Source organism: Myotis yumanensis, unplaced genomic scaffold (genome assembly GCF_028538775.1).
Source record: "Myotis yumanensis isolate MYYU_CA2020_CCGP unplaced genomic scaffold, mMyoYum1.0.hap1 SCAF_4, whole genome shotgun sequence".
In the NCBI taxonomy this organism is placed as follows: domain Eukaryota; kingdom Metazoa; phylum Chordata; class Mammalia; order Chiroptera; family Vespertilionidae; genus Myotis; species Myotis yumanensis.
In genome coordinates, this window is record NW_027223755.1 from 392388 (window position 1) to 407500 (window position 15113).

The 15113-nt window shown below is 62.3% G+C and overlaps 1 protein-coding gene across 2 annotated transcripts; it reads left to right on the plus strand.

The window, feature by feature from the left end:
* The first annotated feature begins 352 nt into the window (after nucleotides 1–352).
* On the plus strand, nucleotides 353–1483 carry ACTBL2 (actin beta like 2). 2 transcript variants are annotated; one of them, XM_070411398.1, is made up of 2 exons: nucleotides 353–481; nucleotides 608–1483. In XM_070411398.1, exons 1-2 carry the CDS (start codon nucleotides 353–355, stop codon nucleotides 1481–1483), a joined length of 1005 nt encoding a protein of 334 aa, XP_070267499.1. The 2 variants fall into 2 exon arrangements, with proteins under 2 accessions (XP_070267499.1, XP_070267498.1); XM_070411397.1 differs by having other exon boundaries at nucleotides 353–1483.
* The last annotated feature ends 13630 nt before the right edge of the window (nucleotides 1484–15113 follow it).

Sequence of the window (15113 nt, forward strand, 5' to 3'; positions counted from 1 at the left end):
CCTCCTGCCCTCTCGCTGTGCACCCCGCCAGCGCTGCACCCCGGTCCCCCGAGGCCCCGATGCGTGGGCTGCCTAATTACAGTCACTGTGCTGTGGCCGGGCGGCAGCCCTGTTCTCCACGAGGAAGGCCCCGAGGGATGCACATAATCATCACCGTCATCACTGGTACCTCAGGGGCCACGCCACCCGGACATGCTGGGCGGGGGGGTGGGACATGGGTGGGGCCGGCCGTGCCTTTAAAACCCCGGCCCTCAGCCCAGGCCCCATCTGCAGGCCGCTCCGGCCTGGCCGTTCCCGCACCGGCGTCCGGCAGCCACTCCCCGTCCGCTCTGCCCCCTGCCTGGCCGGCGCGATGTCCGACAACGAGCTCTCGGCCTTGGTGGTGGACAATGGGTCGGGGGTGTGCAAGGCGGGCTTCGGCGGCGACGACGCCCCGCGGGCCGTGTTCCCCTGCGTGGTCGGGCGGCCCCGGCACCAGGGCGTCATGGTGGGCATGGGGCAGAAGGACTCCTACGTGGGCGACGAGGCCCAGAGCAAGCGCGGCGTCCTCACCCTGCGGTACCCCATCGAGCACGGCGTGGTCACCGACTGGGACGACATGGAGAAGATCTGGCACCACACCTTCTACAACGAGCTGCGCGTGGCCCCCGAGGAGCACCCCGTCCTGCTCACCGAGGCCCCCCTGAACCCCAAGATCAACCGGGAGAAGATGACTCAGATCATGTTCGAGGCTTTCAACACCCCGGCCATGTACGTGGCCATCCAGGCCGTGCTGTCCCTGTACGCCTCGGGCCGCACCACGGGCATCGTCATGGACTCCGGGGACGGGGTCACGCACACGGTGCCCATCTACGAGGGCTACGCCCTCCCCCACGCCATCCTGCGCCTGGACCTGGCCGGCCGGGACCTGACCGACTACCTCATGACGATCCTCACGGAGCGAGGCCACAGCTTCACCACCACGGCCGAGCGCGAGATCGTGCGGGACGTCAAGGAGAAGCTGTGCTACGTCGCCCTGGACTTCGAGCAGGAGATGGCCAGCGCGGCCGCGGCCCCCTCGCTGGAGCGGAGCTACGAGCTGCCCGACGGGCAGGTGATCGCCCTGGGCAGCGAGCGGTTCCGGTGCCCCGAGGCCCTGTTCCGGCCCTCCCTCCTGGGCCTCGAGTCCCGGGGCGTCCACGCCGCGGCCTTGAGCTCCATCCTCAGGTGCGACGTGGACATCCGCCGGGACCTGTACGCCAACACCGTGCTGTCCGGGGGCAGCACCATGTTCCCGGGCATGGCCGACCGCATGCAGCAGGAGGTGGCGGGCCTGGCCCCCGGCACCATGAAGGTCAAGGTCATCGCGCCCCCCGAGAGGAAGTACTCCGTGTGGATCGGCGGCTCCATCCTGGCCTCGCTGTCCACCTTCCAGCAGATGTGGATCAGCAAGCAGGAGTACGACGAGGCCGGCCCGCCCGTGGTGCACAGGAAGTGCTTCTGAGGGCGTCCGCCCGAGGCCCCGGCCACCGGATGGCACCGCCTTTGTCTGCGCTGAGGGGAGTCCGTGCCCGCCGCATGCAGACCCCAAACTCAGCTCCATCCTGGCCGAGAGGCCCTGCCCGGCTGACCACACGTCGGCCTCGGTCCACCCAGGAGAACCCGCGGAAATCGGTGAGAGGAGAGGGATCCTGGGAAACGCTCTGTCGTCCGGAGAACGAGGACCTCCCAGCTTTCGTGCTGGCTCTCGCGGGATGCCTTTCACGGAGCAGCAGCGACCCTGCAAACGTGCATCCGTAGCCAGTGAGTCCTGTGTTTAGAATCCCTATTTTCGATTTATTCTACTTCTTTGTATAGAGAGAAGGAGCGATAAGAGTCACTAACCTCTGTCTCCACACGAGCTCCCGGGAGATGGAGTAGCTTCAGGTCTTCCGATGACGCGGGCGGCCTGGCCGGCGAGTGCGAACGCCCTCCCTCCCCGGCGGTCGCTGTCTCAGTGGCTCCAGCGCCCCGTCCTTCCTTCTACTGGAAGCAGCATCGTGAGAAGCAACGTCCCACTTCTGTTCATCCGTCAGCGAAGTGCTCAGGGCGGAGGGGAGACCTGCTGGTCAGACACATCGTTCCGTGTCTTGCTCACTGAACGCCATTCGACTTGTAAAGCCATGCGCCTGCAGACACTGCCTCGCTTCACAATAGGGAGACCCCGTCCTATCGACGCCGCGGGCAACAGTCTGACCGGAGCCCCTCCATCCCGTCTTCGCCAGGCAGCACGCGTCCTGAAGGGTCTCTCTGGGCCGTGATTTGGGTATTTCCCTTCTCGAGAATTTCCCGGTGGGTCCCGTCGCTCCGCATCCTGTAAATCATAAATTCCAGTTCCGGTACCGTCACCCCGGGGTCGTTCCTGGGAAGATTTTAGAGTGATTTTTGTCCAGTAGCTAAACTTCTTTATGCAGAAGCATCTAAGATGCTCACACCTTAGGAAATATCACTGTATCTTCCCTTAATGTCTGAACATTTCTAATGAATCCAATGATCACTTTCAACCAATTTCAAGTCCCAGTGCATTTATTTCAATATATGCCACGGTTTCTGGTTATCTGGGTATCAGAGTCATTTGCGTTTTTCTGAAATTTTGAGATATTTGGGGGGTTGCTTATTAAGAAATCGTCAGATTCTTAAGAAGAAAGAATTTCTTTTTTCCTTTAGGTGGGAAACGGGGTTGTGTTTTAAAGCTCTAAGTCGGAGCTTTTAAGCATGTTTTCCTTAGATAAAGTCACTCCTTCTGTGTCGTCGTTTCGCACCCGCTGCGTGTGGTCATGTGAACAGTAGAAGGAAGTCCTTAAAACGAGCGCTCACCAGTCAGGCCAGGTTCCACGTCCCTAATGCTCTCGGCGTGAAGGGTGGCGTCCGTGGGTGGCCTGGCCCCCGGGTAATGAATGGGCAGAGGGGATAGCGACGACGAGAACGCTGCCCTGGATGGACTGGCTGCGGCATCTCCTACGCACAGAGCAGCTCCCACAAACACTCTGACCCACATCCTCACGTACCAGGAACACACCTCGCCCCCAGGAAGCTTGGGGGCAGGTGCGGGGCGTCCAGGAGACACGCTGAGCCTGGCTCCGCAGGTGAAAGTGCATTCCCGAAGCAAACACACGCAGACCCAGGGCCTCTGGGTGTTCTCCTGTCCGTCAGGAAACGGAGGAGGGAGAGGAGGGAAAGGAAGGAGAGAGAGGGAGAGAGAAAGAGAGAGAGAGAGAGAGAGCGAGAGAGAGAGCCACAGCCTCTCAGTGAGCATGGCCGGTGTGGCCCCGTGGTTGGGCCTCGTCCGTGCACCAGAAGGTTGCCGCTCGATCCCGGTCAGGGCACAGGCCCAGGTTGTAGACTCGATCCCCAGCAGGGTGTGTGCAGGAGGCAGCTGATTAATGTTTCTCTCTCCCTCTTCCTTCCTCTCTCTAAAAAAAAAATCAATAAAGAGGTACGTTAAGGAGCCGTTCGGTGAGTACATCAGCATATTCAGCTCTTCTGGTCACGGTCCTGCTGGTTTTCCCTGAATCCGAGCTGCTCTGGAGCCGGGTGCCAGGCATCGGACTCCCCAGGAGCCCAGACACAGTCACCGTGACGTGTGTCCTCTGCTGGCCACGCGTCGAGGCTTCCAGAACCTACAGAGGTTCCTCAAACCTGTCTGCAGGGAGGGACCAGCGTGCGTGTGCCCAGCACTGCTCCCAGGTGCGGACAGAGGCCGCGGGGCGTCCGGACGGACGGACGGACGTGCACATTCCGCAGAGACTGCTCATTAAAACTAACCGATACGCTGAGCTTCCTTCGTCAACAGGAAAGGGCTTGTCTGGGCTTAAGTGTCATCTTTAAGGAAACACCCCAAGTAGTGAAGCCACGGAGCCCGCTGAGCGGCCGCCTTGCCTCTCCCCCACCCCAGGCCGCTGTCCCGACCGCCTTGTCGTTTTCGACTCAGCTAAACCCGCCCACGGACACCAGTGTGACCGGTGACAGACACGGGTCCAGCCGCGCCCTGACGCCCCTTAAAACGGAAAACCTTACTGAGTGGCTACTTGACAACACGGACGACCCTCTCCCCTTCTGTCCTGGCCGGAGCCTGGCTCCTGCGGGAAGGGCTGAGAGCTGCCTCCGGGAGGGAGGGGCGTGGGGTGCGGGTGGGTCAGGGGAGAAACCGGGGAGCAGAGGCCCAGGCCCCACGGCCGCTCCCTGTCCTGAAAAGGCCTGGTATCAGGGTCAGACCCTCTGTGCCCGTCCCGACTGCCGACCTGAGCGCGGGAAGCAGCTCACGTTCCTGCGCTTGCTTCTGCCTGGAAAACGGGAGTAACACCACCCACCTCGTAGACCCCATGTGGGGCGCGGGCGGGGGCGGGGGGGGGCAGCCGAGCAATGATTCCCTCTTCACTGATGTCTCTCCCTCTCCCTTCCTCTCTGACATCAATAAACATACATTTAAAAAGAAGAACTGCCAGGTCCCTGCAGCCCGCGTGCCCCTCACCAGTCACTCGCCCACTGCTCCCCCGTTCAGCTCCCCCCGAGACGGCACGGGCACCCCAAAATGAATGGAGCACTTTGCCTGAAAGGGGATTCCTAGTTGGACGGACACAGCGTGTACCTGCCCGACCTCCAAGAAAACGCAGCACCTGCCGAGGGCCTGGGCGGGTCTCCCCAGGGGACGCACTCCCATCAGGGGGCCGCAGGGTAACCCCTCCTTCACGAGGAGACCATGTTGCTCCTAACCAGCTGTTCATGCTCTGCGTCTGCTTGTAGTTGTCCAATCCCTGGTGCTTCTTTCTCCCACTTATTTATTCTCTAAGATAAACCCAGCGTGAGCGGCCGCACAGCCTGCCTCCCGGGCCTGCGCCCTCGGCCGGGGGTGAACAGGAAGTGCTAACGAGGTGGACGTGAGTGGACATTCGGGGGACACTCTCTAAAGCTCTCGGTCTTCACACCGACCCTCGGCAGGCGGTCATGAGGGGTCTAACCCGGACACCGGGCCCCGAGAGGCGGGCAGACGCCTCCTGGCCGTGGAGTTCCCGCCTGGGCCCAGGAAGCGAAGTGCAGGGCACAGCGACCTGGGTCCCCCTGGGCTCCTCTCGGCACTTCCATGAGGACCGCCGCCCCCTCTCCAGCTTCAGACTCAGGTAACGACCCTGCATCGGGCGGGGCGAGCGCAGGCCTGAAGGCGACAGAAGCATCTAGAATTCTTGCTGGACAGGATGTTCTCAGCAAACCCTCATGCTCCTCGTCTTTCCCTCGGGGCCGTGAGGACAGTTCAAGAGCGGCAGCCGCTCCAGGCACAGCGCCCAGCCCCAGCCCGAGGCTCCAGCCCTGCGCTCCGCCCGCCCGGCGCTGGCTCCCGGCAGAGCCGGGGGAGTCCGCACACACGGGGGTCCGGCTCCAGAGACGGCGGCCGCATGGAGCTGCCCTCTGCGGAGAAGGCACCAGGCTCATCCCCTGTAACAGCACGAAGGGCCCAGCGCCTCCGAGGAGACGCTGATAGAAAGCTGTGGTGCGTCTACGCCCGGAGATCGTGCAGCTGTGAAAAGAGGGGCATCTTATCCTTCGGGACGGCAGGGAGGGACCTGGGGGTGTGGTGCCGGGTGAAAGGGGCCAGAGAGAGACAAGCATCACCTGACCCACTCATCTGTGGAATCCGATGGACAAAACGAACTGACCATCAACGTAGGACCCACAGCGGGAGGCGTGGGACAGACGGCCCCTCGTGGGGCTGGGGACGGAAGAGAGAAACCGAGGCCTCGCACACTCACAGGCACAGCCGTGGACAGGCATAGGGTGGTGCACACCCGGGGGAGGGGAGGGGCTGGGCGGAGGGGAGGGGGGAGGGGAGACATCCGTAATATTATCAACAACAACAAATACCTACATTCCAAGAAAAAAGAGGGAGACGCTGGGATCCAGTCCCGAGCGATCGAGGAGAACTCCAGCGGAATTCAGTGTTTGGCTCCCTTTGGCCAGAGATGAGGCCCAGCGAGGCCCCGTCCTCCACGGAACCCGCATGGAGTCCAAGGAAAATAAAGCGAAAACCCGGGACAATGAAAGAGCTGTTTTCCGTCTGCTCTTCTGTGAAAACTAAACAACGCGTATCACGGAGGAGTGAGTGTTTCTGGCGATTCTGCCGACGCTGGACCCGGGGCCTGGAGTCGTCACATTCCTGAGGGAGGCCCCTCCGACCCGGAGCCTGGCTCGGAGCCGGGAGACGGGCACGGACAGGACGGGGCCGCAGGACACGGCCAGCTCCCTGCCGCTTCAGTACGCACAGCGCGCCTTCCCTCCGCTCTCCCCAGGCCTCTCCCTACCTGCCTCCGTTTCCCCGTCTCTCCCAGCGTGGCCTCACACGCCAGCGGGGCTGCTGCCCCCGCCACGCTCTCCCGGACACTCACTGAGTGACCCAGACCCGCTCCTTCCAGCCCCAGGCAGAGACGGTGCCCCCCCCCCCCCCGCCCACCCAGGGCCAGAGCTGCCTTCACCTGCCTCTCCCACCGGCCTCCCAGCTCACTTCCCCCCACTCCACCCCACCCACCACTTTTCTTACTGATGATTTCAGAGAGGAAGGGAGAGGGAGAGAGAGAGAAATATCAGTGATGAGAGAGGATCATGGATCGGCTACCTCTTGCACGCCCCCCACTGGGGATGAGCCCACAACCCAGGCAGGTGCCCTGACCGGGAATCGAACCCTGACCTCCTGGGTCATAGGTCGACAATCAACCACGGAGCCACGCCGGCCGGGCTCATTACACCTTTGAGCTCAGCCCTGACGGTATCGCTGAATCGGGCAGAACCCTTCCTGGGCCCCTCCCTGCCGAACGGACACGTTGACCCCACAGCCATCAGGCCCCACGCGACTGACCCCAGGCCCCTCCCCCTCGGCCCCGTTTCCGACTTGGAGGTTCCCAGTCCGTGTCCCCCCGCAGATCCCGTCACTCGGAAGATGCGGTGAGACCCGCCGCCCGCAATCCCATCGGCTCTTCCCTCCGGCCCAGCCTTCCCTTTGACTCCTGTGTGTCTGTCTGTCCATCTGCCTTCGACGGCTCCGCTCCCCAACCTCCCCTTTCCGCTGCCGCATGATCCAACAGGCTGCCGTGAGCTGAACCGTGAGCCCAAAAGCCCAGGACTGCGGAGTTCTGTGAGGAGGGCTCTGCGAGGCGATCGCATTACCGTGAGGCCGGGAGGGTGGGTGCTGACCCAGTGCCCCCGGGTCCTTACGAAAAGGCAGGATTCGGACAGAAGCTGAGAAGACGAGGTGAAGACGCGCAGGGAAAAGACGGCCATGGCCGAGCGACCGTCTCTAACCGTGGACACGGAAGCCAGCTGGGAGAGGCTGGGTGGGTTCCGCCCCGGTCCTCAGAGCGGTGTGGCCCGCCCACACCTGGGCTGCAGGTGGGGTTGTAAGGCACCCGGTTTCCACACCTGCTTCCAGCAGCCGAGGCCAGACCCCCGTCCGCGCTGTTCTCTTCCCGGGCCTCCGGCTGCTCGCTGCCTCTCCTTCGTTCCTGCACGTTGTCTCTCCTTCCTTTCTCTTTCCTCACCGCGGACTGGCTACCTCAGGCTTCATATCCCACTAGAGGCCCCGTGCACGAAATTCACGCACTCGGGGGCTCCCTCGGCCCGGCCTGCACCCTCTCGCAGTCCGGGAGCCCTTGGGGGATGTCCGACTGACGGCTTAGGCCCGCCGCTGCGCTTGCCAACCGTGAGCCCGGCTCAGGGCTTCTGGCTGAGCGGTGCTCCCCCTGTGGGAGCACACGGACCACCGGGGAGCAGCTCCTGCGTTGAGCGTCTGCCCTCTGGTGGTCAGTGCATGTCATAGCAACTGGTTGTTCCAACTTCCAGTGGATTTGCCTATTAGGCTTTTATTATATAGGATTCACTTTACTATAAGTATAACTATATTTCTATTTTAAAAGAAATTCCAACAATTTCCCCGATGGCTGTAAAAGAAACACCTAAGTTACCACCTTCACACCTTAACTCACGCCTGGCCCTCCCTCCGTGGGTGTCACCTTAACATCCTATGCCACCTGTGGGAGAGGGCCCATCTCACCCACCCCGGCCCAGCATCTTTCATGGGCCAACCAGAGGGATCTTCTGGAGCCGTGGTCGGCAAACCGTGGCTCGCAAGCCACATGCGGCTCTTTGGCCCCTTGAGTGTGGCTCTTCCACAAAATACCACGTGCAGGTGCGCACATACAGTGCGATTGAAACTTCGTGGCCCGTGCGCAGAAGTCGGTATTTTGTGGAAGAGCCACACTCAAGGGGCCAAAGAGCCACATGTGGCTCACAAGCCGCAGTTTGCCGACCACTGTTCTGGATCAACCCCAGGCCCCTCGGAGAACCGGCCTCCACGCTCAGGAGACCAGCCTCATGGGTCCTGTGAGCTTGACAAGCCAGAAAGGGCCAGAAACCCCACCAGCAGAGAAATGAAGAAGGGAGGGAGGGAGGGAGGGAGGGGAGAGGGCTGGGCTTTTATGAGTTAAAAGCTGGGCTCTCGGAAGACCCCCTCCCAGGGCTGCTCACAGGCTCGATTCCTTCTGATTGAGGCCAAAAATAAAGACAAAGAGTTGGCTCTCCACTCAGGCTAAAGGCTGTTCCCTGTTCACTAAAATAGAACCTGGCGAAGACAACAAATACGTGAAGAATAAGTGCTTTATGTGGCGTCCACAGTCCTCCCCCATTGAACTCCCAGCCGCGGTACAAGGGCCCTTTGTGAAAACTCCTGTGGTTTCAGCGCCTCCAGGAACGTCCTTTCCCAAGTCCGAGCGTACGATGGTCGTGCCATCACCGGGACAAGACTGTGTCCCAGCGTCAGGGGAGGGCACAGGCCTCCAGGCTGGCGGGGGGGGGGGGGGGGGGGGGCGTCTCCTGTCCCCACAGCCCGGAAGGGGCCCAGACACCCCCACGAAGCTGCTATGCAACGGATGGAGTCCAGGCCGCCACACGGGCTCAGAAGAAGAGAGCATTTCCCCAGCACCTGCCCCTCACCCTGGTCCTCACGGGGATGTGCTCACACCCAGACGCCCCCTCACCCTCCTGTGTGTGCTCACACCTAGGCACCTCCACTCACCCTCCTGTGTGCTCACACCCAGACACCCCTCACCCTCCTATGTGCTCACACCCAGACACCCTCTCACCTCCTGTGTGTGCTCACACCCAGACACCCCTCACCCTCCTGTGTGTGCTCACACCCAGACAACCCTCACCCTCCTGTGTGTGCTCACACCCAGATGCCCCCTCACCCTCCTGTGTGTGCTCACACCCAGATGCCCCCTCACCCTCCTGTGTGCTCACACCCAGACACCCCCTCACCCTCCTGTGTGTGCTCACACTCAGATGACCTCTCACCCTCCTGAGTGTGCTCACACCCAGACCCCCCCTCACCCTCCTGTGTGTGCTCACACCCAGACCCCCCCTCACCCTCCTGTGTGTGCTCACACCCAGATGCCCCCTCACCCTCCTGTGTGTGCTCACACCCAGACACCCTCACCCTCCTATGTGTGCTCACACCCAGACACCCTCACCCTCCTGTGTGTGCTCACACCCAGATGCCCCCTCACCCTCCTGTGTGCTCACACCCAGACACCCTCACCCTCCTGTGAGCTCACACCCAGACGCCCTCTCACCTCCTGTGTGTGCTCACACCCAGACACCCCCTCACCCTCCTGTGAGCTCACACCCAGATGCCCCCTCACCCTCGTGGGCCCGGTCGTGCAGAGGAGGCAGGAGTGGCTGACAGGTGGGTGAGGACGTCTGAAAATGCGAGAGCTGAGAGGGAGCCCGCGGACCCCACCTTCTCCACACAGCACCCCAAGAACAGGCGGCGCATCCCCACGGAGGAGCCGGTCGGGGGCTGTGTGGGGACCAGGGTTACACGGGCTCTGAGCCGTGAGACTGACGGGCATTTCAGGTCCGGACTCAGGAAAGAGGATGGGGGTTGGGGGGAGGGGAGGGGGGTTGGCCGACGTGCGGAGTCAGAGACCCTCCCCCCGCGGCCACCGCGCTTCGTGCCAGTGCTGCTCTCAGACGCAGGGAGAGGTCACCCTGAGCCCCACGGCAGCTGTGGCCACTGTCCGTGGAGCCCGGCGTCCGCGTGGCCCGAGGGCCTCCCACGCCTCCGGAGGCACCGAGGAAACTGGAATTTTTGCCCAAACATCTCCGAGACCCGCTGGGGAGCTGCTGTGGCCCCCAGGTCCGTGTGCGAGTGGGGACTGCACGGCGGGTGTGTGAGGGGTGGACAGACGCAGGAGGGGCCCTGGCCGGCCCCGTGGGCCGCGGTGGTGCTGGGAGGGGAAGTGGGGGGCCGCTGGGGACCATTCTCCACGCCCGCTGCAGGCGGGACCCTGAAAGGTCAGCTTCAAACTGGCCTGGCTCCCCGCTCACCTCAAGGTGTGTCCTCACCCCGGCGTGTCCCTCAGGACGGAACAGAGTCCCGTCAGCCCGCGGCCTGACCCCAAACCCTGGGAGGACCCTGGGCTCCCATCGGACTCCTCCCCGGCCACCCGTGTGAGGAGAGCCCACGGGGTCCACCGCGTCCCCACGTGCCACCAGGAGGGGGCAGACCCTCGGCAGGATGTGGAGGGCGGGAGGGCGCCCAGGGCCCGTCCCCCCACCCCCTCCCCCACCCCCACCCCCACCCTCATCCCCGGGCCAGGCAGGTCCCTCAGGGACATCGAGCAGCTGCTGAGCAAGAGGTTCCATCAGGTTTCAAGTCTGGAACCAAGGGGACCGGGGGACCTGGTGCTCCGACAGAGAGGGGCGCAGGGCTCTGACAGGAGACACGTGGACGACGGGGGTGGGGGGGCCTGGTGCTCGGACAGAGAGGGGCGCAGGGCTCTGACAGGAGACACGTGGACGACGGGGGGGGGCCTGGTGCTCGGACAGAGAGGGGCGCAGGGCTCTGACAGGAGACACATGGACGACGGGGGGTGGGCAGTGCTCGGACAGAGAGGGGCGCAGGGCTCTGACAGGAGACACGTGGACGACGGGGGTGGGGGGGCCTGGTGCTCGGACAGAGAGGGGCGCAGGGATCTGACAGGAGACACATGGACGACAGGGGCTGCCGATCTCCACGATCTCCATCGAGGGACTGAGCTCACTCGCCCTGAGGGGGGGAGCCTCCCCGGGGACCTGCCACGGGGACCCCGTGCTCGGCCACAGACCACATTCCTCTGTGATTAGCACCAGGGTTGCTGATAGGTCTGTGTTTGCGCTGCTGAAACAGCTCCAAAATCAATAAGCAATGTTACAGCTATCGCTCCCCAGAGGGAGGAACAATAGGGAACTTGAACACGTGGGGGGCGGGGGGGACCCGCATACCTTCGGGTCTGAGAGAAGGTCGCGGCCCGGGACGCGTCCATCAGCGCGGCAGGGGTCGCGCCCTCCCCGGAGCAGCGCCCGGAATCCACGGGAGATACGGGCCGTGGCGTCTGGTGTCTGAGGCTGTCACGACCCTCTCGTTCTTCCATCGATGGAGACGTGCTCCGAGCAGCGCGAGGCCTGGAGCAGCAGGTCAGGGCATGAGATCAACCAGTACAGGAGAGGAAGAGAACCAGCTGGGCGACAGCTCGCAGGGGGCAGAGGGGCTCACAGACGGGAGCCGAGGGGGGCCTAGGGGGGCCGAGGGGGGCCGAGCCTTCACGGACACGGGCGGCTGGCGGGCGGCTGGCGGGCCGAGACTGGGAACCAAGGAGGGTGGGCGAGAGGCTGGGAGAGGAGCTCGGATGTCGCATTTAAAAGGAGAAAAGGGAGGCGCCCAAAACAACCCAGGACGCGGCCTCGGGGGCAGGAGAAGGGGTGCCCTGGGGGGAGGGCCGGGGTCTGAGCTGGGACCTGAGTTTCTGTTGGGCCGACGTTCAGGTGGAGCCGAGCCGTGAGTGTGCGGCTCCAGGGCCGCGAGGAGAGAGCGGGTGGGACCGTGGGTGCGGGTCACGCAGAATCAGGATCGGAGATGGAACCACGTCGGCGACTGGGTGACACGAGGGCGAGGGGAGCAGAGCCCGGAGGACGCGGGCCAGTCGCTGCCGGGAAACGGGACAGGAGACGGAGGCGAGGAGTCCGGAGCGGACAGTGGTCCTGGGGAGCAGGCCGAGGCCCCGCGGGAGAGCCAGGGAGGCGGGTTCAGAAGCCAGAGAGCCCGGCCGGCGTGGCTCTGTGGCTGAGCGCCGACCTGTGAACCAGGAAGTCACGGTTGGATTCCCGTCAGGCACAGGCCCGGGTTGTGGCTCGATCCCCAGTGAGGGGCGTGCGGGAGGCAGCCGATCCATGGTTCTCTCATCACTGATGTTTCCCTCTCCCTTTCTCGCTGAAATCAATAAAAACACATTAAAAAGCAGAAGCGAGAGTGCAGCCACGTGTGAGGAGGAAGAGGCCTGAGGACGCACAAGGCCCTGCTCTCGGGGTGCCCCCTGGAGAGCACAGGTCAGAGCTGGTGCCCGACCACGGCTGCCGTCAGCCGGGACCGGGAACTGACGTTTGGCACAAAAAGGATGAGGGCCAGCGGTCAGCAGCCAGGGGCACGCGAGCGTGATTCTAGCAGCAGAGACCCCGTCCAGGGCCCAGCCCGGCCACACGGCCGGTCGAGGAGCCACCCTCGGCCCAGGGACAGCAGCCCCGGCCGGCCCTCCCTGCCCCTGGGCCGGCGCCAGGTGACCCCACATTCTCCGGTTGCACCCCCGTATCAGGCTGATTAGACCCGGGCGTCTGGAATGCGCCTGGCTTTTCTCAGGGAGACGCCGGGACAAGCAGCACAGGCCTCCGAACCGAGGTCACCGCATTCCGCCGGGAGGAAGGCTGGTCTTGACGGAAACGACTCCAGCGAACCCGGGGGTCGGAGGGCATGGGCTCCACAGCCTCGCGTGCACTCGGCCATCAACAGGAACTGGGGACACAGCCTACCTGGTTATGGCCCCGAGCGGCACTCCCTCCGTGACCCCGGACAAGCTCCCCAACCTCTGAGCTCCCGTCTGCTCATCTGCGAGAAGAATCCTACCTCCGTGGCCTATTGTCAGGTGGGAGGCGGCGAGACGGCCAGTTACGGAGGTTCCCACGGAAACGCACCTCGGGACTCCTTGGTTGTGCCGTGGAGAGAAGTCAAACTGTTCTCCCCCGGCCTCAGGAGCGCGTTCCCGGCTCGTCTGTCGCGATGGAACCACTTTGCAGGAGCACGGCCGCCGCCTTCGGGGACGTTCGCAGCGACAGTTCTTCACGTGGAGGAGTCTGCTTCTCTCTGCTCTTCAGACTCACCGTGCGGAGAGTTCTGGATGGAACGGTGTTTAAATACGTCTCTCAAAGTCTTGCTTCCGGTGAAGTAAGAAATATCAGGATCTTCCCACTCATCAGGGGACTTCAAAATGTTCCATGTTTTGTTTCAAATGGTTTGACAAAAGGCTTTTTTTATTTCATATTTTATGTGGGTAGAGAACTGACTAGCAGGGGACTAATTCAATCAAGCTGTTGTGTTTAATGAGTTCATTCGAATTTCCTGACTCACTTAGAGCTTCTTAATTCAGTTTTTTCCATTTAAATTTTGGAGTTACAAGTACATTTCCACAGAAAAAAACCTGTTTTTTTCATGGGAGCATTTGGTGGCCAAAAATAGAAAAATCAATCTTCAAAGAATTGGCAATCTTCATTCCTATGAGAGAGAGAGAGAGAGAGAGAGAGAGAGAGAAATTAGAGAGGGCTCAGGTAGGATGAAATACCTAGCTATGAAAACTGAAATAACTGACTCAACAAGTTTAAAATGAAGAATACTTAAGATTTAAATAAATATATTTATACCTTCAGCCCCGGCCAGGTGGCTCAGCTGGACGGAGCATCACCCGTAAAGGTCGCGGGTTCGATTGAACCCGGTCAGGGCACATGCCCAGGTTGCATTCGATCCCCAGTTGGGGCACAGATGAGAAGCAGGCAGTCGATGTTTCTCTCTCTCTCTCTCTCTCTCTCTCTCTCTCTCTAAAAATCAATAAAAACATATCCTCGGGTGAGGATTTAAAAATTATTTTTAAATTTCTTCAAGTATAAGCAGGGCAGGGCCTATTGAAGACAGAATACAGTGGCCTCCTGGTTCCATTAGGGACCAGTGGACGGGGGCAGGGGCTGCGGGTCACAGGACACCCAGGAACTACCTGCAGAATCTGGGTTATGTCCCCGGTGCCTGATTCCAGGTTAGTCTGAGCTCCCCTGTGCTCCTGTGGCGAAGTCTGTATGACGAGAAATTCTCCCGCCTCCTGCCCTTCCTCGTGCCCGTGACCCCAGGGCCTCCTGGGCTGCGGAGGCAGCTCTCACCCCACCCCCACCGCGAGCTGGGCCGTCATTTCCACGGCCGCGTAGCAAAGGCCCAACGCGAAGGATCACAGAGCCTCCCCCAGGAAACGTGGCTGCCAACAGCATCCGAAACCAGCCGCCGCCTCCCGACCTGGTCCCTTCTCGCCAGGGAGCCTCCCCGTGAGCCCACGGTCCCGTGACTAGACCGGCCTTGCCCCACGTCTGCCGCGTCTGCGTGTCTTTACCACCTAAAGCTCCCACTCTGTCCGCGCGCCCGGCCTTGGCCGGGGCAGGTCTCACGTCCAATCAGGAGCTACAGGACTCGTTACACAGCTGCTCCCGCTGCACAGGGTCCCGTTCAGGTCAGGAGGAGGCTGGCCGGTCCCGCTGCACAGGGTCCCGTTCAGGTCAGGAGGAGGCTGGCCGGTCCCGCGGACACGCCTGGAGGCGCCCTTCCTCGGCTCAGCGAGACGAGCGCGTACTCCTGCCGTGTTCCAGCGACTGTCACTGACGGGCCACCACGCCACGTGGAACCCACCTGTGGCCGAGCACAGACCTGGGCGATGTGCTTCCTTCTCTGCCCGTGACGGAGAGAAAATGCCGGGAAAGGTGACCTGGGGAGACACGGCGGCTTCTCGGCCGACGGCCAGGGGACTGCTCTGGGCCTTAGCAACGTGGTGTGACCGGTGAATTTGCACTGAAACTCGTTTTCCTGTCTTTGTCCTGTTGGGTGGAGGAGCAACGAGACAAGATCCTCCCTCTGGCCCTGGCTGGTGTGCTCAGTGGTAAGCGCATCTGCCGCCCACTGAAGGGTCACAGGGTCGATTCTGGTCCAGGGCACG

Bases quoted from the DNA above. Each gene is read 5' to 3' on its own strand.
- ACTBL2 (XM_070411397.1), top strand. From the start codon at position 353: ATGTCCGACAACGAGCTCTCGGCCTTGGTGGTGGACAATGGGTCGGGG.